The sequence below is a fragment of the Anas acuta genome, chromosome 13 (genome assembly GCF_963932015.1).
Source record: "Anas acuta chromosome 13, bAnaAcu1.1, whole genome shotgun sequence".
NCBI lineage: Eukaryota > Metazoa > Chordata > Aves > Anseriformes > Anatidae > Anas > Anas acuta.
In genome coordinates this window covers 119,304-146,318 of record NC_088991.1, presented here as the reverse complement: position 1 = coordinate 146,318, position 27,015 = coordinate 119,304, and the positions used below count along the sequence as shown (strand labels likewise).

General features: G+C 40.0%; 1 protein-coding gene across 13 annotated transcripts in view; it reads left to right on the top strand.

The window, feature by feature from the left end:
- VBP1 (VHL binding protein 1) overlaps positions 1 to 26,464 on the top strand; it is a 37,788-nt gene extending 11,324 nt beyond the window's left edge. Inside the window, exons 8-26 of one of the 13 annotated variants that reach the window (XM_068697273.1) lie at positions 91 to 138; positions 4,530 to 4,615; positions 5,502 to 5,625; positions 7,392 to 7,528; positions 7,786 to 7,889; positions 8,748 to 8,894; positions 9,346 to 9,405; positions 9,500 to 9,610; positions 10,451 to 10,582; positions 10,719 to 10,749; positions 11,385 to 11,505; positions 13,561 to 13,617; positions 13,953 to 14,045; positions 16,268 to 16,282; positions 21,081 to 21,205; positions 22,243 to 22,309; positions 22,766 to 22,864; positions 24,599 to 24,737; positions 25,257 to 26,464. In XM_068697273.1, the coding sequence (XP_068553374.1) occupies positions 91 to 138; positions 4,530 to 4,615; positions 5,502 to 5,625; positions 7,392 to 7,528; positions 7,786 to 7,889; positions 8,748 to 8,894; positions 9,346 to 9,405; positions 9,500 to 9,610; positions 10,451 to 10,582; positions 10,719 to 10,749; positions 11,385 to 11,505; positions 13,561 to 13,617; positions 13,953 to 14,045; positions 16,268 to 16,282; positions 21,081 to 21,205; positions 22,243 to 22,309; positions 22,766 to 22,864; positions 24,599 to 24,737; positions 25,257 to 25,327 (1,767 nt within the window). In that variant the 3' untranslated portion in view covers positions 25,328 to 26,464. Of the gene's footprint in view, positions 1 to 90; positions 139 to 4,529; positions 4,616 to 5,501; positions 5,626 to 7,391; positions 7,529 to 7,785; positions 7,890 to 8,747; positions 8,895 to 9,345; positions 9,406 to 9,499; positions 9,611 to 10,450; positions 10,583 to 10,718; positions 10,750 to 11,384; positions 11,506 to 13,560; positions 13,618 to 13,952; positions 14,061 to 14,604; positions 18,993 to 20,321; positions 20,478 to 21,080; positions 21,206 to 22,242; positions 22,310 to 22,765; positions 22,865 to 24,598; positions 24,738 to 25,256 lie in introns of those variants that run through there. The other 12 variants (XM_068697262.1, XM_068697261.1, XM_068697263.1 and 9 more) reach the window with 12 other exon arrangements.
- Positions 26,465 to 27,015: the final 551 nt, after the last annotated feature.

Sequence of the window (27,015 nt, the reverse complement as noted above, 5' to 3'; positions counted from 1 at the left end):
TTAGCTTCTGTGTAATACTCAGACCTCACAGATTTTGTTTGTTGTCACAGCATGTAGTAACTTACTTCTTCTCCTTTTTTGTAAACCCAGCAAGTTGGAATTGATCAGGGTGATATTCCAGATCTTACTCAGGTCAGTGTACGTATCATACTGATATAATCCAATTATTTTGTCCTCTGCGTCTTTTGAGATTGGTGTGTATCATAATAATTATCTTCAATGTATTCTATTAGTCTCTGTTTATCTGAAGGAAGTATATATGTGTGTTTTCCCATGGATCAAATGCGCTCAGCATTTTTTACTTTTGCAGCTGTTAAGGTTTTTTTTTGATTAAAACAAAACTCAGGGAAGAGCTCTTTTAGGAACTTTTATTTTTTGTGTTACAACAAAGGACTAATTGGCTTATAAGCTACAGACACCTTGGCATGTCTTGAGGAAAACCTCCATTTCACTGTAACTTCAGGTATTCCAACTCCTAAAGATTACAGCTAGCCCATGCAGTCATTAGTTGTTTTTTGTTTTGTTTTTGTTTTGTTTTTACTGCTCTGAAGTCTAAATAGATTCAGTGTTTCTATACTAGCTCTTAATGTTGTCTTGAGTATTACCCAGTAGTATGAGGAATGTGTGAGCACGCTGGAAAACTTAGTCTAAGAAGTGGAATGCAGGCCAACACATTTTACTGAGGATAAAATGAGGGGCAGAGAAGAGATGAGAAAGGTGGTTTGATATGGCGAATGGGAACTGCTGAGCATCTGCAGAAGTACACAAAGTTATTCTTTACAAGTTCCTTCAGTTCATAGGAATATGGTACTTCTAACCTGGGAGCAGCCCAGTAGGACTAGGGTTTGTGGTGTTCTTTCTGTGGTGTAGCATAACCTGACAGTCAGGCAGACTCAGGCAATGCCCCGGAGTGCCATTGAGGCCTACAGTACTCAACGAATTGGATTGGAGTCAGTGTGAAACAGTTAAAGCTAAAGTAAATTTTGGTGAATTGTCATACCTAATCCTACACTAACTTCATGAAATTTAATTTAGTGGGTTAATCAATCTCTTGTGAAGATTTTCTTGAACTTCGTTCAGTGTCTTTATAATATGAAAATCAGATCTAAATCACAAACTTGTGTTGTTTGTTTTTTGTTTTTTGTTTTTTTTTACCACTGATGAAGGTCAGACATCCCCCTCAAGTTGTACATGTATAAATCTGTAATACTTGCTCCCAGCAGTAATATTAACCTTTTTAAGAACTTTTAGGCCTTTGAGTAGGAAAGAAATATGATTGTAACCAGCAAGATAAGGGCAAGTAGTGAATGAAGACAGGCATGATGTTGCCCATTGCTGTTTGATTTTAGCATCTTACTCTCCTCTGATCAGTACTGCATGTTCAGCTGGTCTGTGGTATGTTATGAAATCACACCTGAGTCTCAGGTGGTGCTTCAGGACATTGGCTCATACACTGGGTTTTTGTACTCTCCTTTGCCCAGTTAATTGAGTATAAGGTTCTTCAAAGCATTGAGGGGAAATGATTTACCAAGAATAGGATACTTAACTGCGTTTTGCTGCTTCTTGTTTCTAAAATTTCTAGTGAGCAAAACCCTTTATAGTTACTGCTGAAACATCTCTTTTTCTAATAGCTGAGCTACTCTGTTATAAGTTCACTCAAATACGCAAGGCAACTGTCTGAAATGTGGTGCTGGATGTCAGCATCTTGTATATTGTCAATTACAGCGCCATTGTCAGTTACACATTCTAATTCCATTCCATAGTAAATCACAGGACATTTCATAGTTATAACTGTATATCAGTTTAGTGCCACGTTAAAACGACTTGCTGAAATGTCTTAATGGCGGGCTTTCACAAAAACACCAGTTCTTAGTGTGCCTGTGGCACTGAGTTCTGACAGGATCATGGGCAGTAAGCTGTAACAGTAGTCTTCTGTTTCTTTTCAGGTCTTCCATACTTAATTTTTTTTTTCAAAGTACTTAGAAGAGCAGAGTTCTGGTGTATATTCTGTTCTGGGATGTGCATATTTCAGTGTTTCCCTAAGCTGTTCCTGGGAACAATTGATTTCTCATCAGGCAGAATTGAGGAAGGAAAAAAAAAATGTATAGCAGCAGTAGTAATAAATTTCTCATGTTCACACTGTTGCTGCTTTTGCCAGTTTCTATAGAGAAAATATCTTCCCTTGTAGTTGCCCTGTTTCACAATGTTGTTGCTTATTTTCTGTTTGTAGCTGTTACTGTATTTCATAAATGCAACCCAGTCACTTTCATCTGCATGGATGTGAGTCTGGCAGATGTCTTTGGGTGGAGGGAAGTAGTCTGAGTCATAAAGTGCAGACTTTTTCAAGTCATAATATCTGTATTAACCCAGACGTTTCTTCTGACACAAAGCTATGAAGTTCTGTTCACTTAAAAAATAAATAAAAATCTGTAATGCTCTGCTGGATGTCTGCAGCAAAGAGAAAGTTCAGAGAAAGCTCCTGCTTTGTTTTGTTGGGTTTTATGGTCAAGGAGGGGGTTGGTTAGAGGGTCTAAAACAAAGCAGAAAAGTATGGAATATGCTTTTTCCACACTGGTAGGTTTTAGCATTACCTTGAAGAAAAATGCAGACCATGAAAATCTTTCTGGAGTTAGTGTTAGTAGAAGGAGACTGTGTTCTGTATACCTAAACGTGTCATGTAATACCTTTTACAAAACCGGTGTTCTTGGGAGGAAAAGGGTGTAGTTCTTTTTTTGGTCCTTAATATCTTTCTAGAAAGGGGTTTCAGCAAATTTGTTACCTCTTGGGGTTCATTGTCTTAGTTGGGATGCTGAATTTATTCACGACCAGTTACTGCGGTACCTACACTGTTTTAACGTGCTCTTTCTGTAAACAGAGCTACGTATCAACTTGGGCCTTAACTTTTAAAGCAGGATTTTTTATAGGATTATTCTAATTGTTCTTCTTTGCATCTCCCGTGGCTTGACTCAGTTTTTATGGAATGTGGGAAGTCAGATTGTGTTCAGTATTCCAAAGGGGAACTTGCCAAAGGCTTGTCTGATTATATTTCCTGGAGAGTGGAAAACATCAGTCCAGCTTTTGGAGTGGAAGGGCTAGTGCGAGCAAGCTTGTTTGTTGGAATGTTTTCCTGTCTTCCAGATAATGCCATCATATTTATTTTACCCACTGCAAGTTTGTAAGTGGCAGGAGAGGCTTAAAGCCTCTGAAAACCCTGCCAGCAGAGTTGGCAACTAGCTTAAAACTTTGGAGGTCTGTTCCCTTCATCTGAACCTGCTGTAGGATTTAAGGCACTCGGTCTGTGAAGCATGGGCTATGTAGTTAAAAAGCCATGAGAGTAACGTGGCTGGAACAGCAAGGCACTGAACTCTTCCAGCAGTTCCAGCCTAAGTGTTTTGCTTTCTGGCAGATTTTTCATAGCGTGATTTCTGAGATATTTTACTTCCTGCTAAGACTGTAATTAAGATCAGCTCAAATTCTGTGTGAGCTTTGAAGAGGTTTCCTTTAGCATGTAAGAAACGTTTCTGTAGTAAATTTAAGTATATAGTGGAAAGGAAACGTTGTGATTGGCACTTTTTTTCCTTACTTTCTGTAGGAATGAAAGCACTTCTGCTGGGGTTCAATCTTTATATTTTAAGCTTGCTCTTCTTTTGTTGCCTATCAGTTACATATTTGTCCTGGCTGTTGAAAGATGTCACCACTCTTCTCAAGTCTTCATAAGCTCATGAGCAGTGTTCACTTAACTCATTCAGATGTCCGAAGTTTCACCTTGTGTTTAGTGTGGCACTTTAATACCTGGCTTGCTGCTGGGTTTAAATGGAGGGAAGTCTGGTTTTAGGAATCTTCATTTCTTTAAAAACTTTGCTTAAAAACTTCTCATAGGTAACGCTGTTGGGGGCATGGAATATGTAACCAACGTAATGTTGTTGGCTTCTAATTAGGCTGCTAAAGGCTTTGGAGATACGGGGTTGGTTTATTGTATAATGGTGTGTTGGATAGATACCGTCTGTGATTATATTGGTGGGATAAGGTTGAGCTTGCTTGTTTGTTTGTTTTTTTTTAATCCAACTTAACATCATGTTCAGTGTTTCTAATGCAAGCCTTTGTGAATATATGATTCAATAGAAGTGATTGGCTTTTTGTTGTGACGAGGGAAGGGATCAGTGATGCACAAGGCTTCGTTTTTGCAAGTTTATAGAATTAGTGCTGAATGAGCTATGACTGTTGGATAAATTTTAACATATTGGATTAATCTTAACATAGCAGATAGTGTTGCTAAAAGCAAGAGTCCAGCGTGTGCACACAGAAGGAGACCTGCGCTGAAAGGATCCTTGCTTCGTGTCTCTGGCTCCCCTCCTTTTAAAGAACCACAACTGGCTAGATAGAATTCAGGCATGCAGGGTCACAGCAATACCCAAAGGCACAGTTAGTGATGTGGGGTTTTTGTTTTTTATTTGATGAGGAGAATGACCTGTGTACTGAGCAATGAGGTCCTGTCTAGAAGCAGTGGTTTATGAATGCTCTAATTTTAGGCACCCAGCAGCTTGCTTGAAGCACTGGAGCAGCATTTGGCTTCTCTGGAGGGAAAGAAAACAAAAGAAGTCTCTGCTGCCAGCAGGTGAGCGCCAAATGAATGGCAACAATGCCTCTACTTAGGATTAGTCTTAATAATCTTATTGAGAAGTATTATTAATATATAAGATGATTAATCAATAACCTTACTGAGAAGTTTTCGGATTCAATCACTTGAGATTGTCCTCTCAAATTTAATTCACTTCCAAATGTGTTTTCTTAAAGTGTAAATGATACATCTAGTAATACTCTGATTGCATTGTCACATTTGATATTTAGATATATATTTTACTGTGTCTGACAGGTATTTACTGTTCTGGAATAATCCATTGAGCTGTGACCTTGTATATTATTCTTTGTTCCTCTTGTTTCAAGTCCTGTGGCTTAAAAGACTTGTACAGTATTGGCTGTTTAAGTTTTTTTTTCCTCTTCTTTTACCCAAGATAGGCTGGTATTTGTCTTCATTGTCAGCTGTTTACCTCTGAGACTGTGAATCTGTCTTAACCTGCTTATGAAAGTTCTTCAGTCCCTTCTCATAACTACTGAATTAGTTTAGATGCTCTATGCTGACAGGGGTTGATACCTTTCCTGACAGAAAGGTTAACAATGTATGTGAACAATACTTCCAATTGAAGAGGGTGAAATCCGGTGTATCCATGGCGCATCTGTGGCACCAAAGGGCATAGCTTAGTGATGGGACTCAGGCGGTCAGGTTAATGCTTGAACTTGACGATCTTGAAGGTCTTTTCCAACTTAAATGATTCTGATTCTTCACCACACCCCCTCAGTATTAGGGTGTCTGCTTTTCTGTACCCAAGAGTAAGGTAAGAGAAGACCAGGGTGGGAGGAAATAATGTACAGTTTAGTACTTAAACTATGTGATGTATATCTGACTGGTTTTCTTAATGAAATGTTATTACTTTTCTTTTTAGAGCTAGTGCCCTATCCAGTGCTGTTTCCACACTTTCCAACACAGGAATGTCATTTAGCAGGATGGATGAAAAAGAAAAGCAGCAGGCATTAGAGGAGGAACAAGCTAGACTGCAGGCACTTAAGGTACTGTGTGTGTGTATATATATGTGTGTTTTTTAATTTATATTCCAAGATGTTTTTCACTGGATAAGAGTGAAAAATGGGATTTGCTTAAAATGTCCCATGGTGGGAGGACTCATCTCAGTGGCAAAGCTTCTGTAGGATGCAGGTGTGATGGCTGCCAGTATATGGTGACCCCTCTAAGGATTGTGATCTGAATAGTAGATAGCTGAAGTAGATCAATTAAAGAACAATCTCCTGTAAGGAAGAGTATATCTCAAGGATTCATGACGTGTGTAGAACAGCTCTGGGTTGTCTCAACAGCTGAACGTCCAACATTGCTGTTGTAAGACTGATTATTGGTAGGAGGGAATTATTTTTCCCTATGATGTATGAAACATAGCTGTAGTGTGATTCTTCAGTACTGTTACTCATAATGAGAATATTTGCTATAGTGCTGTCCAAATTTAGCTGCTTTTACTTAAAATTCTATCATTTAACTTGCACCATCTGAAAGCATTTATGAGTATTTAGGTATAATTAATGGACTTTGAACAATAATGCATGAAAGAGAACTGGTGTGTTCTCTTTTGGTTCCTTAATGCACTTTATTTTGCTCACCAATACCTATTGAATTGCCCACTTAGTAAAATCCTTCCCTAAAGATCTGAATCCCGGTCCTTCAGGTACTTCTAAGCTGTTTATCACTGTTAACTGAGAAGATGCATAACGCAATCTTCAACAAGGCATGATGATTCTCTCTTGAAATCTGAGTCTGTAGTTCTGTTGTGTTCCAAGCCGCGCACAAATGGGGCAGTTGACAATTCTCTGTGTGTTTAGTATCGTTAGAGCCACTAAACAATGAAGCATCTCTGCTCTTACCATCAGAAGGCCATGCTGTGAGACCCTTCAATCTGTTTGGAGTGTGAAAGTAAGCTCTGGTAGAAGTTCAGAGTTGAGCTTTACCCCTGGAGTTACAGCAGTCTAGCGAAGTGTCTCCACTTTTCTCACTGTATGCAAGGCATACTTTCCAACTCCATGTGATGGAAGCTATAAGATTGCTGCTGAACTGCTTTACTAGAAAACTTCTGCAAGTGTTGTGGTGCTGCTGTTTCTTTTTTTTCTTTTTGTGGATTTCTATCAGGTGTATCCTATCTTTCCTGCTTCTCCTGTAACAGGTGTTGTAACTGCTGTAATTGTCAAATTAAATTGGGGAACTTCAGTTGGGTTGGGGGCAAACTTGCAAGCTAACTCATCTTCTACTTGCCTGATGTAAGTTGTATATAACAGACACCTCTGCTTTGACACATGCTATGTAAATGCAGTGAGCACATCTAAAAGCAACAAGGGATGTGACCTGAAACTAACAGTATAAACTAGTAAAAGAAAAATCTAGTTTAAAAGCAATATCACATAGGTGATATTAGGATGCACACTGTCACTTTAACTTTTGAGCATCTGGGTCAGATTATAAGGGGTCTTTTAGAACAGAGGTCCATTGACCTGTCTTTCTGACTATGAGGGTAGCCTAAAATGTGTAACTTGTGTGTTCTGCTTCTAGACAATTATAGGTACCAAGGTGGGACTTGAGGCTTTCCAGACTCTCTTTCTGTAGCCTATTAAGGCTATGTTAAAACAAGTACTCTTACCTTTAACTCGGATTGGCTTTCAATTTTCAGGACTTTAAAGAATATATTTTTTTTAAGACTGTGCTTAAAATAGCCTTTTGGAAAAGGTCTGAAGGGTTAATAAATAACACTAAACTTCAAACTGTATACCTCATCTTTCAGGAGCAGCGATTAAGAGAGATTTCTGTAGTATCAAATTCCACTTCCACATCAGCATCCCCAAGCACCTTATCAGGAAAAAGTGTGAATACCACTGTAGCTGTTGACCTCTTTGCAGTACCAGCACCCACAACAAATAGGTGAGAGGTAACTTCTTGTATTGTCTTGACAGTTTGCAATCAGCAAAGTGTTGATCCTAGTTATTTCTGAAGTAATTCTGAAGAATAACTTCTTGCTTTCCTGGTGGATTCACTGGATTCTTGTTGCATTTCTTATCAAGCGATAACAAAACAAAAGTAATTGGGGGAAAAAAAGATGTGATTGGTGTGAATTTGTGTATGACACGAGGATACGATGCATATTATAGATCTTCATTTTTCTCTGTGTTCATTTTCAGCATGCCCAACCTCTCTAGTGATCTTTTTGATCTTCAGCCTGCCTTTGTTCCAACTGTACAGAGTACTCCAGCTATATCAACTTCAGCAAGCAGTGTGTGGGGAGGTAAGCTGAGGAGGATGAATTGGCTAAATGATGGGTGAATTCTTCCAATGCAGAAATGAAATACAAGTTCATAGTTAATTGAATCTACCTCTTAAACCTTGATTATTTTGTGCCCAAACATTTCTAATCTTGGGAGAATATAAAGACATTTGACAGTCTGACAGAGCTGTCAAGAGAAAAGTTACTTTCTAATACTTAGCAATAGCAATAGTGTGTAGTATATGGAATAAAGGAGTTATTCAGTAAAGGGGATGGGTGGAAGAAGTGTAACTAAATTAAAGTTCAAAAACTTTGGAATGTAAATTGAGTAGGTTTACTTGAGAAGGTGCTGATCTACTATTTTCTTTCTATTAAGCTGTTACTTAATACACTCATTAAAAAGATGTTGATGACTTCAGGGTCCTTTTAACAAAGCTGTCATTCCCAGTTTCTTGGGCACAGCTTTCTTTATACCCTCACTTCTTCCAAAGAATTATCAGGAGACATGTCAGATGTCTTGAACGCTGAAATAAGGCAATGGAAATCTTAGTATTTCAATAGGTGGAATTGATACCTTAAGTGTTATGTTCCCAAAGCCAAAGGTGGAATGACTGTTGGTTTTTTTTTTTTTGTTTTTTTTTGGTAGATAGCTGTATTGTCCTTCTCCCCCTTCCACACAGTGGCACTAATGAAATTACTTTCTCTAAGTTAAGAGAGCTGTTAATGCTTTTATCTGAAACAGAGTTCTTATCTGAAGTGGTCTGATTAGTTTGTGGGAAATTTACGGTTTGTTTTTTTATCTAGAGATTCTCACGTGCAGTCATTTCAGTCTGTCTTCTCTGTACTCTGTATTCTTTCCTTTACTTCTGCATCTGAAAGGTCCTTTCTCGTCTTCAAATGGTTGTGTTGGTTCTCCACCTCATCTGGACATCTTTGACATGAAGCCAGTTGAAGAAGCTGTAAAATCTACCGCCCCTTTCATCAATTCTACCTTTTCCTCCAAACACACAGTGGAACTGTTTAGTGGTAAAAAACGAACAAAAAACCAACCATATTATTTCTTTGCAACTGAAGATAATAATACTAATAAACTGGGTTGTGCAGCGTTCTTGTGGTTTGGACCAATCTTTAATTTTTGTTAACAAGTGAAAATGATGCACTAATTCCAGGTGTAGTAAACAACATGTGGCTTCTTAAAGTTTTATTTCTAGAGTTGAAAAAACTCATTATCTTGTTCAACTTGCCCAACCTAAATTCAAACTTGCATATTTTCTGGAATTTCTGCTGATTTCTTTCAAAGTGCAACTTCCTTTTTCTTTTGTAGTGGGAAACATAAGAGATTTTAACATCAAATTTTCTGGTTAAAAATCCTTTTATTCCTAAATATTGTTAAATTTTAACTGCAGACCTAATTTGGGGGTCCTTTCTTCCTTTTTCTCTCTGAAGCTGACTTTATTTTCTTCTCTCTTTCACAAAGATGACTTCAGTGGTCATAAATCTGCATATGCTTCTGTGTATCATCCTCTGCCTGTTGATGGTAACTTGCTTTTTTTAAAAAAAACTTTGCTTTTACTGTAGCGAGTGCTATTATTTCTTGGGTGTATTTGACTTACCCTAAATTTCTTTTTCAGGTTTTCCTCTTCATTCAGCTCCTCCAAGTACAACCCCTTCAACAATTAATGTGGACTTTGATGCTGTTTTTGGAGGAAAATCTACAGCACCAGAGTATAGGACTGCAAGTGGTAAAAACTAGTTTATGACTAATTCATACCCTACAGGCAACAGTTGTTTAACAGTTTTGTATAATTGCTCTTGCAACGCAGAACTTAATAGCTTAATCCAGTTGTAAGCTGACTGTAGGGCTGATGAGATAACAGGCAATCAGTTGAATTGTAGTTATTTAAAATTAGCTCTGACTTATCTCCTGCTGTGTACTAACTGTTTCCTCTCTCTTTTGGTGGGATAATCTTTGAATGTGACCCACTGGATATCTCTTAACGGGTAAGCTTACAGTAATCTGTTTTCAGTGCTTATGACTTCAGTGTTTTCTATTAATACATGATAATGAGTTCCTTATAACTTCACTGAGAGGCATTGTACTTACAGAAATGCAAAACTACTTGTGTGCATGCTTTGCTTTAAGAGTAACTTGAGTTATGATCTTTCTCTTGGTTGGCTCTACTTTGTCCCAAAGTCCTTATAAACATATAGCAAAGGAACACTTGTGTACATTCAAGATGCTTGCAGTGTTGTGAAATTACTGCTAGTAGCTACTAGAACACTTTGAAATTATCTTTACAACTTTTGCTCTGGAATTTTAGGGGAGTTCCTGCTTAATTTAAAAGTAACAGCAGTCACTGCGGAATTAAAACCGAAGACTCTAGTAGAGTGGCAGATCAGTATTCTATAAAAAATAAGTGGTTAAGCTCTGCTTCTGCCTATGTCTTAGACAGTTCCAGCATGTTGAACCTCCATGTACGAATATTCAAGCTGCTTAGTGTTTACCTCTCTAGTCTGTGGATGTCTTTTTATTAAATTTGATGCAACTTCTCTTAAGAGTTGGTTTTATGTTCTTTGTTTAGCTTTTAACATTCTAGATGATGTATTGCAACCCACAGTACCACTACAAAGTCAAAGAGCCCCTTCAACCAACCAGCAAAGTGGAAAAATTTTGGCAAATGACCTCGATTCTTCTCTTGCTAATCTAGTGGGAAGTAAGTGTGAAGCTTTGAGATTTATTTTCCCACTTTTTACTGAAACCATCCAACCAAAAGCTCCCCTCTACTATAAAAACAAACAAACAAACAAAAAACCTTGGGGTTTATATATCTGTTTTTCCCACCCTCACAGATCTTGGCTTTGGAGGAACTCCATCCAAAAAGTAAGTGCATATGTATATTTATAACATTCTGACATGACTGCTGCTAGTCAGTAGCACAGTTTACCAGCACTGACATGGCAACAGTCTCCACTCTGCAAAGTAATCTGCTACCAAGGCCAGCATTGAAACAGTGAGTCTGTGGTCAGTCACCGTAACAGTCAGCCTTTATATAAATAATTTAGTCTTGCGATTGCTCTATATTTAAGTCTTTGAGGCACCATAGAAGATCTTGCAATTATATAAAACTCTAGTGAGCATTGCGCTGTACATTCCAGTAATGATAGTAATCTCTATCATTAGATAACATATCTCTGTTGCAATGAGTATAGTATAAAGTCTGGGGATTCTGTTTAACATTACGAGTAGTTACTGAAACCCTGAGTGGTTCTACTGCCCATAGCTTTCAGATGCCCACATGCTTTAAGGCATGTCTGAATTTAAGAAGAGATTGGACTGTGCACTTAGTCACATGCTCTGAACTTTTGGGTAGACCTGTGCGGTGTCAAGAGTTGGACTTGATGATCCTTAAGGGTCCCTTCCAACTCAGGATATTCTATGATTCTATGTGTTCATTAAGTTGTTGTTACTGTATCTTTTGGCTTTGCGTGAAAATTAATACCATAGTTTCCTTTTAGATCAGATATGCAGTGGACCCAGCCTACTGAGAAAAAACTTACTGGTGGAACAAACTGGCAAGCAAAAACAAGCACATCAACCACGTGGAACCCTACTCCCCTACCCACTATGCCACATATGGTAATTTCTGTACTGCTGAAATTGCACTTTATTCTATCAAATGTCTCTTCCCTGTATGATTTAATCAAAAAAGAATAGCAAAGGCTGTTTAGGACAAGACTTGGGTGGGGAGAATGTTTGTGGGATCACTTCTCAAACTGAGCAAGACAGAGATTTTAGTGTATTTTATTTCCTTGCATTGTCAATATTGTCTGTTTTTTAAAAAAAACAAATTTAAAAAAAAACACACTTCAGAGGGAAGCTTTTTACTTCAGACCTTTAGAACTGCTTGAGTTTTTGCTGTACCAGAATGACCCCAAGACAAACAAAATAAGAGATGTGTTTGTCTTAGACATTTCCCATGTGCATGCAAGATTGCTAAGAACGTATTATAAGGGGGGAAAAAAACAATGCTCATTCTGTTTTTTGCAATACTGTTTCAGTTATATTATATGAAACAGTATTGCATCCTGTCAAGGCACCTCTGTTATTAGTTCAAGCAGCACTTTGGATTTCTAAATATGCTTAACAGCAATTTCATCTCATTTTTAATGCAATACAAAACACTGAGTGGAAGCTTATAATAGAGTAATTTCAGTGAAGGACTTTAACTTCTTGGAGGGCTGTTTTTAGGCAGATGAATTTTCCTATGCTTTTAAGACACTTTCCTGGTGTCTTCCACACAAATGTAGTTTGTATTTGTATGAGTACTTCTGAAATATTATAGCTGTGTTGGAGGGAAGTAGATTGTTCATCTCAGTTACATATAACATACAACAGTTGTATATATGACTGTTATATAGCAGTTGTTCATATAGTTACATATAACATATGTAACTATATGTACTACTGCCATGTGTTATATGTAACTGACACATTTACTATGAATTTTAGACGGCTGACTTGTTTTTCCCCATGAGAATAGATTTGTCTGTAGTGCCTTTTTTCCTCAGCTTATGAGAGTCTGCTCACTCAAAACTCACAGTTGAATAGACTGAAATCCATTATTGAACTCTAATGAAACCCGACAGTTCAAGTGAAAGAATGTCAGTTGTATAGTGCTTACATGTGAGACTTCTAAGACCAAAGACTTTTTGTTCTCTATTGATGCTCCAGAACGTTAGGTTAGACTGCTGATATTTATCTTTTAGAAATGAAAATGTGACACCTTAGTAAATATGGAACACTGGGTTTGGGTTGTGTAATTTTTAGTTCTTATTTTCATGCCTAATGCTGTTTGGTCTTAGGCATTTGAATGCTTTGTGCCAGGTACTTGTTCACACATTTGCTTGGAATTCCAGCAATGTAGGATGCAAAGAACTAGCTCAGCTATCAACGCCTTTAAAAATCAGTGCCCAGACATTGGAAAGGTCCAAGTATGCTAGTTTGGTCTGTGGCATTCAGAGTAATGACCCTCAAGTTCATGTATGGTCTGTATAACCTTTCATAGTGAAGTCCTCTAACTAGCGCTTCATTTCTGATATGATCAGTGCTAGTTAATAACATGGCACTATGAAACGCATGTAACACTGTCTACGAACATAACCTGATTAAAAATATGTATTATCAGCTTAAGATGTTCACTACTCTTTTTTTTTTTTTTTCCATATTGTGATATGTTGCAGACATCTGAAACTAGTATGTGAGTAGTGTCTGGCTGCAATATACTCAGATCTGGCTAAATTTACTAAAAGTTCTATTTTTGCTGTAAGTGTTTTAAGTGATAGCCTCCTAAGCTGAGAGCCTATCCAATTTAACAGTCACTATCACTCACGTTACTGTCTTTGCACTTCCCTCCCTCCTCCCCTCTAATGATTTTAGTGAGGTGAGCATAGTTAGTCAGTCATGTTATGAGACTTGAATCCATCCCTCGGTTAGAATTTCCAGTTTGAATACCTCCTTAAGTAATTTTCTGTCCTTACTCCTTTTGCTGTGCCAGAATGGAGTACATTATCCTGGATATGTAAGTCCATTTCTTGTAAATGTTGGTTATATTAACTATTTGAAAAATGTTTTGTGTATATTACTAGTATGCACAAGCTTATCTAAAATATATAATGATTTTCTTGATCGAAGGTACCTGCTCCTATCACCTACCCAGTGACCACACCTCAAGTGCCTGTATATGGAATGGTAAGAATTGTGACAGTCTGACCTTCTTGAAAACCTAGTTGTATACTCCTGCCTGCTCATGGGAGGCATTATTGTTTGAATTGTCCTGCAACTTGTGTTCTGTTTTGTAACATCAACAGCGTGTGAAATCAGGTGGATTTTTCACTGTGTTGGAAGAAATTAGTTTAAACTTCATACAGAAAGATTTAAAAAAAAATCTGTGCTATGTATGTTTGCATTTACCTGCTTATTTTCTGTTATACTTACAATACAATAAGAGATCTTCTAGAATTTGAGTTTTATAGACCTGTTTTATGGATTGTTTGTTGTATGTTTTTGTTTTGTTTTTCTCTCAGGTACCTCCTCAGATTGGAGCTGCTCCTTTGATGGCACCCCAGTCAATGATATATACGCAGCCTGGTCTAAGGCCAACGAACCCTTTTGCACCTGTCTCTGGAACTCAGGTGAACTGTTCTTTTTAATGAAAGATCACAGACACTTTAATCTTACCAAAAGCAACTAAATACCTCATGAAGGGCTACTAATATATTTCTGCATCTGAAAGTGGGAGGTTCTCAGTCAGGGGCAACAGCTTTTCCTGGTGAGGAAGCAAATTCAGATAGTAAGGGCATGCAAGTGCAGGAAGTAAGGAAAAAAATGAAAATCTGAAATTTAGTGGCTAGCTTTTCACTGTGTCAGAATTAAGAAAATGAGAATGATGAAGGCATGTAGAATTCCTATGGTATTAGCTAGATACTTCCTTTAGTCATGATGATTAGAACAACAATGAAAACTTTCTGAAGGATGGGTGGTGGTGGAAAAAAAAAAGGAATGGAGAAGGGATCACTGAAGCTGAAGAAACTGTCATCCAAATATGTTGTTTTTTATGTTCTTTGGGACCTTTTGAGGTGCCAAAACCCAGCTTGCAAGTAACAAAGCATACAAATAGATTCATAATGAAACAATGTGCTAAGGAAGTGGCATTAACATGTAATCCCTGTTTCACAGATACAGTTCATGTAGAGCTGCCAAAGCCGCAAGATGTGAGAACAACCAAATCCTGGTAAAAAATAAAGACTGAATTTCATTCTTTTCATGATGTATTCCTGAACAGGACAACCATTTCTCCCCTGTATAATGTAATATTATTTTGAATTGCAGTGCTTTAGAAATTCTTGTTTATAACAGTCACTGCTGTGTGAAATTGTTTGTTCACTGATTTCTAGATTGCTCAGCAGAAAACTGTATTCATTGAGGTTGACTTGGAAGGCACAAGCTGGATTCTTATCTTCAGAGCTGAGAATAGGTTTACATGATTGCTCTGCAACCATGTTCATCAGTGGATTGCATTAGGAAGCTAACTGAGAATGTCAAATCTATTTATTTTCTCCATGAATTCTGTGGCTGTTGTAACCAAGACACAACTCAAATGAGGATGAGCAATAAAACTTTGATATGCTCTAATAAATACTCTGATAGAGTAATGCTTGCGTTATAAGGCCAATGTTGTGCAAAATCAGACAGCTCTTTCCAATTAGAATAGTTTAAAGTAATTTGAAAACTTTATAATGTGAGTTTTAAATGCTGTGAATCAACAAGATATATACATATTAAATATATATAAAGAGAGTAAATTAATAAATTGCTCCATTGGGTTGTCAGTGTTACATTGCTAGTTGAAAGGGCCAGGCTCTGGTGTGGGCTGTTGTGGGGTAGGGGAACCAAGCATGTTACAGAATAGCACGTGTAGCCTCCAACAGGTGACAGTAGGTGCACTTCCATTGAGCGTCTTCTCTGCAGATGGCATCTTCTGTAGCTCAAGGAAGACCAGGTTTTGTTACAATGAACGTAGGTGCTCCCAATAGCAGCAAAGGGGAGCAATTCAAAGACGTGTTTGCCAACTGCTAATGAGGTAAGAGATCCAATTTATTAAAAACAAAACAACAATTTTAAAAAGAAGTCTGTTAGCTCAAAAAAAAAAAAAAAAAGAAAAAAGAAAAAAAGGCACACCTTGCCATAATGCTGACACTTCAGAACTGGCAACTCCATTGAAACTGTCCCACTCTAGAGAATTGCTTGTGCTGCTTTTTTGAAACAAAAACCTATTTGCAAATCATATAAAAGTATTTTTAAACATGTAAATATATGTAAACTTTTAAATACCTTTTTCTTTAATGCTGCAGTAATCTTTTTCTTCTGTATTATTTTCAAGATAAAAATGCTATATTAAGAAACGTGGACTTCTGAGAGGAAAATCTTGTAAATGAACTAATTTCTGAAGTACGCTGTTGTTGATGGGTCAGATGTACACACTTCTGGCATGTCCTGAGTGTTAATAGTCTTTCCCCAAAGTTTAGGTGGGTTATGAGAACACCAAATCTTGTAGTTTTCAATGTCCAGTGAAAAGTGATAGTATAAATGAAAAAAGTGGCTAATAATAAGGATTAAACAGAATGAGGAGCAACCTTTCTTCCAGAGTTCTGTGGCAGAATACAGTGAAAATCTCTCCTGTAAGGTGAATTCTGTGAATGGTAAATATTAAAGCTGGGTTTTCAAAAAATGAATAGTATTCTATTTTTACCATAAGTGGACCTCCAGAGTAGCATGTCTTTTATCTGCAGATAGTAGGCTGTGTAACTGCAGACATCTCCCTCTAACTATAAATGCAGAGAGTCCTGAATATCTTGTCAAACTGTCTTTTAGAGAATGTATGAAATGCAACGTTTTCTACATAGTGGGAACAAGCATTCTCTTTGGACAGATTAAGCATTTAGATAGAGTGCAAAAGTAATGTTTCTTAATGCTACAGAAGTATTTTTGTCAAGTGAAACAGTGTAAAAATTAAAAATGATAAAAATAAACTTGAAATTTGTAGCCACCAGCTTCCTGGGAAATGTGACATTGCAGGAGTTCACAACAGACTCTGGATGCATATTGATTTAAAAGAGTTTGGACTGGTATAGCATGATACAATGTTCAAGTTGGAATTACAAAAGGGCTTCAAGCTTTAATCCGCCTTCCTTGGGTTGAACAATTGTATAATTTTAAGCCCATGTTCTTCAGTGCCTGTAGTTACCCTCTACATGCTGAGGGAACAGATGCCATTTAGAATGGGTCATTGTGTTGAGGAGGCCGTTTATTTAAGAAATTGTTAATTCCATTGATGTATTCAGCACTGGAAAGTCGTGAATTCCAATTAAACCAGTAGTTCTAGTAATAAATATCTGGGCATTAATGACAGAGTGCTACAGCCAGGCAGTTTCTAGCACTGCAGCCTGCTAGATCTCTCATATTGAGTTGTATAAGTAACATTCAGTTACTTTAATAAAATATACACTGTTTGCCAGGTATTTATTTATATATTTGTCAGAAATTTTATTGTAGAGCACTCTGAATCTCTGGAAAGGACTTCACTCAGAAGTTGATTTATTACTAGCTATAGTTTGCACTACCTTAACTTCTGGTTTGCTCTGGATTTTTTTAATGGTTCTCAGTGTGCTTTCTTGTAGCAAAGCTGTCTGCTAGCAGTTTGTTTAGTATTGGAAAAGGGGAAACAGCCATAAAGTACATCCTAAAAACTCTGCTAAGCTACCTTTTCAGTCTTGTTCAGAATTATTGGTACAATAAAACAGTTACTTTGGATTTATTCTTAGGAAGAATAGGTTGCTTTACACACTTCTCTGCACAAAAGTGCACTGTGCTGCTTTTTTATCAACCTCTTCTTTTCACTGTGTTGTAAGTAACAACATAGTTTGTACATTAGAAGTAAAAAGAAAGACTTAGGGTGCTGTCAAGGCTTTTTTGGCTCAGAACTTGTTCTCCAAAAACACTTTGAAGACAAAAGTTGCTCTTGAGGGTAACTAATGGCCTGCAAGAGTGCGACTAGTGGTTGTGATGCGAGAACTCTGAAGAGAGATGTATATAAATGTGACTTTCCTTTTTGTTTTCTTCCAACTCCTTTGATCAGAATCCTGTTCTGAATGCTTCAGAAAGCAGTTAACTCAGCTGTCACTCCGTGTTTGTCAGAACAAGGAGGAAGACTTTTGAAGTATGCTGTGTGCTTTGCATTATTGTGCTTTAGTGGGTCATGCAAGCCTGCCTGTTGGGACTTGGTGCTGCTGCAGGAAGGCTGTCTTTGTGGGGTATACAGTAAGATAGATAACTTTGGGGGGTGTTTGGAAAGGGTGATTGTGTTAGGCCTACTGGGCTTGAAAAGTGTACCTCTTTTTAAATAACTGGGGTTTTATAATGTTCTTTAGATATAGTTTGACTTTGCCTCCAAGAAGTTACTGAATTCAACTTTTTTAATTTTGGAGAAATTACATACTAGAGAAATCTCAGTTCTGTGCACATAGTGGTGGAATACTTGTAGGTAAAAATGACAAATGAACTTTTTTAATTAAAAAAAACAAAACAAAAAAAAAAAAAAACCTTCAGACTACAAGATTGAATACAGGGTGTATCTACATCTGTGCTTTTTTTTTTTTTTCTGTGGCAGGGAGGGTGGGGATACAATTAGAATAGTAAGCACTGTGGATCGGTGCTTAATTTGTATATAAAAAGGAAAACTTTTGTTTTGGGTAGTTTGCATTGTAAGGACAACATCTAAAGGCACTGTATCAGTCATTTATTTCCATTTTAAAGATTATATTTTTGAGCAATGGAAGCTGTACATGTTATCATTTATACATTTACTGGTAGCTAGGAATATAGAAAAACTTGGTATTACTCTGAAGATGTATTTGATTTGTCATTGGTATTTACTGCATCACTACTTTATGCAGATGGTTTGTTTAAAGAGATTGTAGTAACTTGTGCAGTTACAAGAAGTATAACATCAAATCTTTCAGTATATCTCCAACTTGTATCTTTGTGATTGAATTTAATCCTGTACCAAATGTTTGGCTGGAATTTCATCTCGGAGCAATGACAAAGTAGGTGCTGGAATAGATTCCCCACCCTCACCCCTTACATTATTTATTTAATAGGTGTTGTTTTCTATGTTATGTTTTTCCCCATAACAGGTTTGTGCCTTTATTGGATATTTATTTTAAAAAGCTACTTTAATTTAGGCTTTTCAGGCTTTTTTTTTTTCAGATGTATTCTTGTATTGGCTGTTCCTGTCCATCAGTTCCTTCATTTTATCAGAATACACAATGTGTGGGGAAAAATACTATCCACAAACTGGAAGGGAAAAAAAATGAGGGTTTATGTTCTATTGATTAATATTCATTTTGTAAAAAGAAGCCTAAGCACAAGACCAGCTGTCTGGCTGTGTTGGTATTTTAATCGTGGAACTTCACACTTTGTTAATACACAAACCATTGTTTTTTTAAGATTGTTGCTCATATCCAATCATTTGAAACGTTTTGAAAAATAAACTTTGGCACATGCAAGGCCTGTATGTATGAGACTGTTCTTTGAAGTGTTTGTGGGCTCGGATTTAAGGCTTTCTGTAGAACCAATGGCAGACAATTATCCTGTTAACTTTCTGCACTTAGCTTTAATGTGATATGTCTCACTCAAATCTCAACTACAGCAGTTTGCAAATTCACAGCAGTTTTCCTTTGAGAAGCTGTGACCGACTTGGTGCAGGGTAATGGGACATGAATTGGGGGGAGGGGGGAGTGCGGGGGAAGACACGGGGCTGCTTGTATCAAATGGCGAACCCAGGAGAGAGCCTGTTCTCCACATCCATGTGTCAAATCAGCTTTGGGCAGTGCAGAGTTAAGTATTTGGTAGTCTCATGATTGCGTACCCTTGGTCACCGTATGGCAGAGAGTAGGAAGTGTTGTTTCCTTAGTTTTGTGTGTTACCCTCAAATCACGCATGAGTGCTGTGAACAGTCTCAAGATAAAAAAGAGCATGACAACTCTTAATTGTGCAGCTGCCTGTGAGCCTTCTGTTGATTTTTAAGCCTTTCTGTATGGAGTGTTGTGGGTGGATGTTCTGTGTGGTTTTTTGGTGTTTTTTTTGTTTGTTTGTTTTTTTGAGAGGGGTTTTAGTTTAGCTTGAGCTTGCCCAAAGTTAGCCGTACTGCCTAGCAGCCAGCATTTCAGCGAGCACTGGGGGCCTGGAAGAGACAGGGCTGATTTGCACGGCTTCTGCAGGGGTTTCTGCTTCTAAATTAGAGGCCTTGAAGCCCAGCACTGGTGATAGCTGCGTTTGGGATGTGTGCAGCTGTAGAGGTGCGCTTTGTTCGGAGCTCTTCTGCGCAGCAGCTGCTCCCGGCTGTGTCACTGCCAGCCCCGGGCTTCCCCTCGCGGCCCGGCTGTTCCTGGGCACGGGGCCGCGCTGGGTTTGTGCAAGCTGCAGCCTCCTTCCCGGCGCTGCCTGCCCCGACCCAACCCCTTTCAGCTGCCGCAGCAGCGGTGCGTGGCCGCTGTAACCCCCCGGCGGGGCAGGGCCCTCGCTGCTGCGGCTCCTGGCGGCTGCCTCACGGCCGCAGCTGCGCCCCCCCCGCGGGCCCCGATTTCTGAATGGCGCGCGCGGCCCCGCCCCCCCCGCCGCGGCCCCGCCCCCCCGCCGCGGCCCCGCCCCCCCGCCGCGGCCCCGCCCCCCCGCCGCGGCCCCGCCCCCCCGCCGCGGCCCCGCCCCCCCGCCGCGGCCCCGCCCCCCCGCCGCGGCCCCGCCCCCCCGCCGCGGCCCCGCCCCCCCGCCGCGGCCCCGCCAATGAGCGCCGCGTGACCCCGCGCCCGCCCCGCCCCCTTCCCGTCCTCCCCCCGGCGCGGCCGTGATGACGTCACTGCCCCGCCCCTCCCCTCTCCTCCCGCGGCGGCGCGCGCGCAGCGGCGGGTTCCAAGATGGCGGCGGCCGGCGGCGAGGCGGCGGCGGGGGGCGCGCGGCGCGGGCCCCTCGGCATCCCCGAGGCCGTGTTCGTGGTGAGGCCGCGGCGCTGTCGCGACAGGGGCCGAGTCGCCGACCGAGGGGGCGACGGGCGGGGGGGGGGGGTGGCGCTTCGGGGGCAGCCCCGCGTTGGGGCCGGGGGGCCCGGCTGCTGGGGCAGGGCCGGCCGGGGGCAGGGCCGGGCCCTGAGGCGCTGCCCGGCTGCGGGGCCCGGAGCCCGCCGAGCGGGGGCCTGGAGCCCGCCTCGCTCCCCTCCGCCTCCTCCTGTGCGCCCTGCCCGCTTCTGCTTCGTCAGTGTTAAACTGCACCGCGCCCGGCCTGACGGCCGGCAGGGGAATGCAGCCGGGAGCCGGGGGCTCCTCCTCAGGTAACGCCGGCGGCACCGAGCCCCCCGCTGCAAACCCCGGCGGGAAACGCGCCCTGCGCCCGCTGCGAGGCTCTCCGCAGAAGAAGAAGGGTGGGGGCTGTGTAGAGGCGTGAAAGAAATCAAAGTGGTTTTGTACTTTACTCCAGAAAAAAAGAAGTTTGCTTACCTAGAAAAAAATGTAGACTTAGCTGCGAGTAAAATGACAGCAGAGTTATATCTGGGATTTCTGCAAAGCGCTTCTAACGCTGAGGGTTTTTCTCTCCCCTTAAAGGAAGATGTAGATTCTTTTATGAAGCAGCCTGGAAACGAGACAGCAGACGTAGTTCTTAAGAAGTTGGATGAGCAGTATCAGAAGTATAAATTTTTGGAACTTAATCTTGCTCAAAAGAAAAGGAGGTAAGTCATAATTTTTGCAGAACTGGGAAATGTTTAGCGCAGTTCTATTTTTTTTGGATATAGCCTAGTTTATTTAAGTATCCCAATAAGTAAAAAATAGTTGTTAGAACTAATATTGGCAGTACCTTGGGAAAAATAACAGCTTCCTTTTTCTTATTCATGAGAATTATATGCAAAACCAACCAAACAAACAAACAAAAAGTATTGTTGAATTGGTCCTTAGCCTCTAAGGCTAAAAAGGCTTGTTTTACTGTTGTAATTTCTTCAGCCTAATTCAGATAAGAATACATTTTGTCAGCATCTACTGCATCAAGCCTCTTAACTTTTTGGGTCAGTAACCTCTTAGCTCTGCAGTAGCTTCAGTCTTGATCTGAAGCTAGGTAAGAAGCAAATTTTTAAACCCAGAATCAAAGCATTGAGGCAAACTTCATTTGAGTTAAGTTTCTTCACTGGTGGTGTTCCCCTGGTAATTCACAGCTGGCAGCCTGATTTGGTGCTCGCTGCAGTTGGAGCCTGGCCGGTGTGGGAGGACGGGAGGGCCAGGGAGATCCCTGAGGAGGCGGCAGACCCCTCAGCTCTGGAGGGAGCTTTCAGTTTAACAGTGCCAAGTCTTGTGGCCCTAAGCCTTGTGGCTTGTAGACCTCAGCAGAAACACGCTTGTTTTGTTTTACCTGCAGTGGGTTTTGTCTGTGTTTCTGCTGAGGTTTCCCTCTCCTCTGTGGAGGTCAGAAACATGCAGAAACACAGCAGTTCAGCAAATAGGTCTGTGATACTCTGTGTTTGTTACACTTTGAAATTCCTTTGTGTTGCTCACTTCAGAATGCTGGTGAGCCTCAGTATGCTGAGAGGCAGGTGAAGCAGTAGATGAGATGTCTTTACCTGCTATAATCTTTAAAATCTGCATTTTTAGGCCTGGAAAGCTGTTCAGAGATTGAAGTGTTAAAATGGAGGTTGGATTGTATAGTAAAGCTGATCACTTGTTTAGGAAACTTTGTGTCTCTGTAAAATAATAAATTATGACTGTTGTTAATTCACAGGCTAAAAAGTCAGATTCCTGAAATTAAACAGACATTAGAAATTTTAAAACACATGCAGAAGAAAAAGGTAAACTATTTTGAATATCTAACGAGTATGAGAAAAGCTAACTACCTTTCCACCCTAACAGAACACATTGCAAGAAATGTTTTGGAGAGCACACTTAATATGCCTTTATAAATAACAGAATTGTTTTAAAGGTATGTAGTACTTTTTGAAAGCTAGTTCAAAACAAGTAATGTTTGGAATGCAAACTTCACTTCTCATAGTGCATAGATTGCAGCTATGCTTTGACTTTCTCTCCAGTCCTTATAGAGATTTCTATGTTGCTTTTAAATATTTTTAAAAATGCTTTAGTCTTGGAACTCTTGACTTGAATGTTGAAGTAAAGTAATGTTTTGTTCCACCAAAATTAATACTGTACCAATGGCAAAAAAGCAGAAAAGTGCACTCCTTACTGTACGTTTTGTCTCTGACATACGTTTCAAGTGAAAATAGTAATTTTAAGTTGTCATTTGTCCCAAGGAATCCACAAATCCAATGGAAACCAGATTTTTATTGGCAGATAATCTCTACTGCAAAGCTTCAGTTCCTCCTACAGATAAAGTTTGTTTGTGGTTGGGGGTAAGTAAAATAGAACTCCTGAAACTGTTTGAATAACGTAGTCTTACAAGAGACAGCATTTGTTACTGTCTCATCTGTCCTCCTAGGAGATGGGGGCATAACTGTGCTGGTGTGTACGTGGTAGTGCTGCGTCTTGTCAGTGAAGCAAGCCTAGGAAGACAATTTCAGCACGTTAGTGGAGCTTGTGTTTCTGTTTTGATGGCTGAACATAGCAAGACCACAGAGATTTGTAGTCTTGCTGAACCGTTTTTTCCCCAAAATCGTATTTGTGACTATTTTCCTTAATCACGTTGTGGTTCACATTAACCCGGTAATTGCCTAGGATTGCAATGTGCCAGACAAAACAACTAAGTTTGTTAACTAGCTTCTTGTCTTTACATTATTTGTATTTAGCGTGCTGCTTTCCCTCTTCATGCAGGTTCTGGGGGAAAGATGGGATTTTGTTCCTCACAGATACCTGCCAGCATTGAGAGTTGGGTCTGTGCTAAAGACTGGTGGGATCAGAGCTCGAAACACGGATTTCTAAGCACTGAAACAATCAGGCTGGGATGTTTCGTAGCAGAGGCTTCCTTATCTGTAGCGATAACCTGCTAATGTTTATTCTGAGACTTCTAAATCCCTGGTGTTCCCAAGTGTTGGCTGCCAAACCAAACAGCCTGGTTAGGACAGAAACGTTGTTGACACGTACAGCGTCCTGGCTGATTTGGCAGTTATTCCCAACCTCCTTTTCTATCACAAAAAGAGAGTATTTCTGTCTGATACCTGTTGCTTTCAAGAGGCTGCTTTCAAAAGTCACAGAGACCTTCACAGTGCTGCAGGTTTATTTTGATAGAGAATATCAAAGAAAGTTCATGCTGGTTCATACAGAAAAGCTCTCATGAAATACCACAAATGATTTATTCATCATCTTTAGGTGTTCTTGGGCTTTCTGCCTTTTATCCTCCACGTTGCTTACAGTCTGTGTGTTGGCCTATTCGTTTTACTATTACTGCAGAAATTGTCTTCCAGTTATTTAAAAAAGAATGGCCTCTATCATACCTGCATCCATGGTATTTCCTGGACTTGCATCTAGTTAATAGTACGTGGCTCTGTTTAATGTAGAGTTCTTAAATGGGACAAAGCTTCACGGGCGCATCTTTACTTGGTACCACTTTTTTTCCCACTCTACGTGGTAGTTCCTTACTGAAATGAAGATTTGTATATTAAAAATCACCATGCTATATTGGACTTTAATGCATTTTACATCTTTACCTGTAATAATTGTTGTTACCAACCATATGTTTTTCCATATTGCACATAGATCCTAAGGTTAATCTTGAATGCAGCGAAAATTGTTTGTAGAGTTGTGTGACCCTTGAAAGATGCGGCTAAGAAACCTGAGGAGTCTCTTGCTTCTCAAAGATGGTGGGGATGAGATACCGATACCTAAAAGTTGACTGCAGTCCACAGAGAGAGGATTCCCCTCTTGCTTAGCAATAGGAAGAAAAGTTCAATTCCCCAGGGGGGTTGTCACTGGTTTGCTGAAGTGATGGAAGCCTCAAGTGGCTTCTGGCTTTGCTGGTCCTCAGTCCTGTTGTGGTCTATCAGGACAGGCTCTGTTAATGTGATTAGTTACAAACGATGGTGTGAAATATTCACAACAGTATGAAGTATCTATGCTATGGCTTACTCCTTACCACGCAAGAGTAAAAGCTTATACAAATCTTTTTTTTTTTTTTTTTTTTCTTTCTCTAGGCCAATGTGATGCTTGAATACGATATTGATGAAGCTCAGGCTTTGTTAGAGAAGAATTTGTCAACAGCCACAAGAAACCTTGATTCTCTAGAGGAAGACCTGGATTTTCTTAGGGATCAGTTCACCACTACAGAAGTCAGTATCCTTCTAATTTGCAGGGGTGGAGGTGTACATGAAAGGTACCAGACAGGTAGTTACTCGTTTCCAGACGTGCTTTTATCTGGGACTGGCTGCCATTAAAATCCTGTAGCACTCCAAGAACTTTGTTTTAGCAGTGAACAAGGACACTGTTTTAGCACTGCTGAGGGCTGGTGGCTGGGTGTACAAAGCTCGACTTTGTAGTTGGGTCCCTGCGAAACCTGCTGTGATGGTTGCAAGCCTGGGCTAGGAGTGGGCTGCAATGGTGGGTCAGCGCTGATGGCCAGGCAGCCACCATTGCAAAGCAAAGTGACCCGTCCGTCTGTCCTTCCTTCCTTCCTTCCTGCAGTTACTGGTATTCCCATGTGTTAAAGCTGTGCACCAAATCAGTTCTTTCACTGAGAGGTTTGTGTAGACTGCTATGAGTATGCAGTCTAGCCAACTGTATAACCTGCTTTTTCCTCTTTCTCTTTTCTTTCATCTGAATGCATGTGCAGTTTCCTTAATTCCACACCCTCAGATATGGCTAGAGTTTATAATTGGGACGTAAAGAGAAGAAACAAGGAAGATCCTTCCAAAAACAAAGCATAGTTTTGCCAATTTTAAATGTGGTTTCAATTTGCAAATATTTTTTATTTAAACACCCCCAAAGTTCATTCTTAAGGGACTGAGTTACTTTAAGCATTTCAGTAAATGGTAAAATATATAAAAACTATGAGCACCATTTTATTTATTTGTAAACTCAAAATTTGGTTTCATGCATGCTTCATGAAATTACCAATTATTCGAAAAGACACCACGTGGTCCAGCAAAGGACGTAGTATTTTGATCAGACCAGTCTGTTCCAACTAAATTTCTACCTGGAAGTTTGTCTGAAAAGGTGAGGTGCGTGTATGGAACTGACTCTGACATTTTAGTAGGTTAAGGTAACGCAAGGGTTTACTTTTTCATCTCTGTGTGCAGCTGATAAAGTCAGCATGGGCTGGGAAGACATGCAGCTATGTTGTTCTAGGAAGCAGGAAAAATACTGTCACGTCTTGGATTTTATTTCTGTCAGGTACTTTTTTGGCAGCATCAACCTACAAGCATTCCTGAATATACACTTTGGATAAACTTGGTTTTAATAATTATTTGTTAGTTAACTGCCTGTTAACTCTCAGCACTTTACATACAACCGTTTGCGACTTGTCTTCAGAGAAAAATGGTAAATGGAGCAAAGAGCACAAGCTATGTCAAGGCTGCAGGTGCTCTCGCCCTGTTTTTTCATACACATGCACACGCTGCTTACTTTTTGCAAATGTCTTGAACCAGGACACAAAAATGCTGGCAGCCTGTAAGCACGAGAATCCCCATTTGCGATCCTTTAGACAAGATGTCCAGTTGAAATGTCTTAACGCTCTCAGCCTCCTCAGTGGTGAAACCTGTATTAGAGAAGGGTGGTTGACTGCAGTCTGACTTCTGGTGTTAAAAGAGTTGGAATGTTTTTTTGGTTCTTATGAAGCCTTGCGAGATTGTTGCCTTTTACCTCTGCAGTATCTCTAAAATGAAATGCTCGTTGGTGATGTCAGTGGCTAATATTCACATTCTGTGACTAGGAATACAGGTTTCGCTGCAAAATAAATGCAAATGTTAACTGTTCAAACTTCGTGTAAGAAACAATATACCTGTAAAGTTTTTGTACTTTTATTTCATGATATTAAAATAGTAAAACTAAGCAATTGTGGCAAACACTGGTTTTTGCGCATCTTTCTTTGTGGGAGAAAGTCACGAATTTGATGCACAATCTTTTGTAATGTTTCCTCTCTTAATTGCGGGCAGGGGAGTGAAAAATTTGGTTGAAGCAGCAGCAGGAAATGTAGCTGCTGAATACTGGAGTGAAATGGGGGCTGTGAGTCAGCACATCTGAGATGTGAACAGAAGCAACTGATTTGACAGCACCGTGGCTGTGGAAGAGTCAGAGCTGCAGGGATGGGAATAGAAGAGGTAAGTCCTCACTGCTGCTCACAAGTACATGTATGTACCTGGGCTTGGCTCATCCACATCTGTTTTTTCAGGGAGATGCTTTTTGTTCTGGTGTCTTTGACTAGAAGAGAGGAGTTGAAATCTTGAGTGTTATCTGACTAGCAGGGATCTCTGCCCTTTGCTATGCTAGGCTGGAGCTGGGGCTGCTCACACTGTGGGCTTCTTCTCTCCCTTTCTTTTTAAGAGCATCAGCAATGACAGGAGAGGCAGCTGCAAACATGTCCTCATTTCTTTTGCAGTTTTCTCTTCTATTTGGA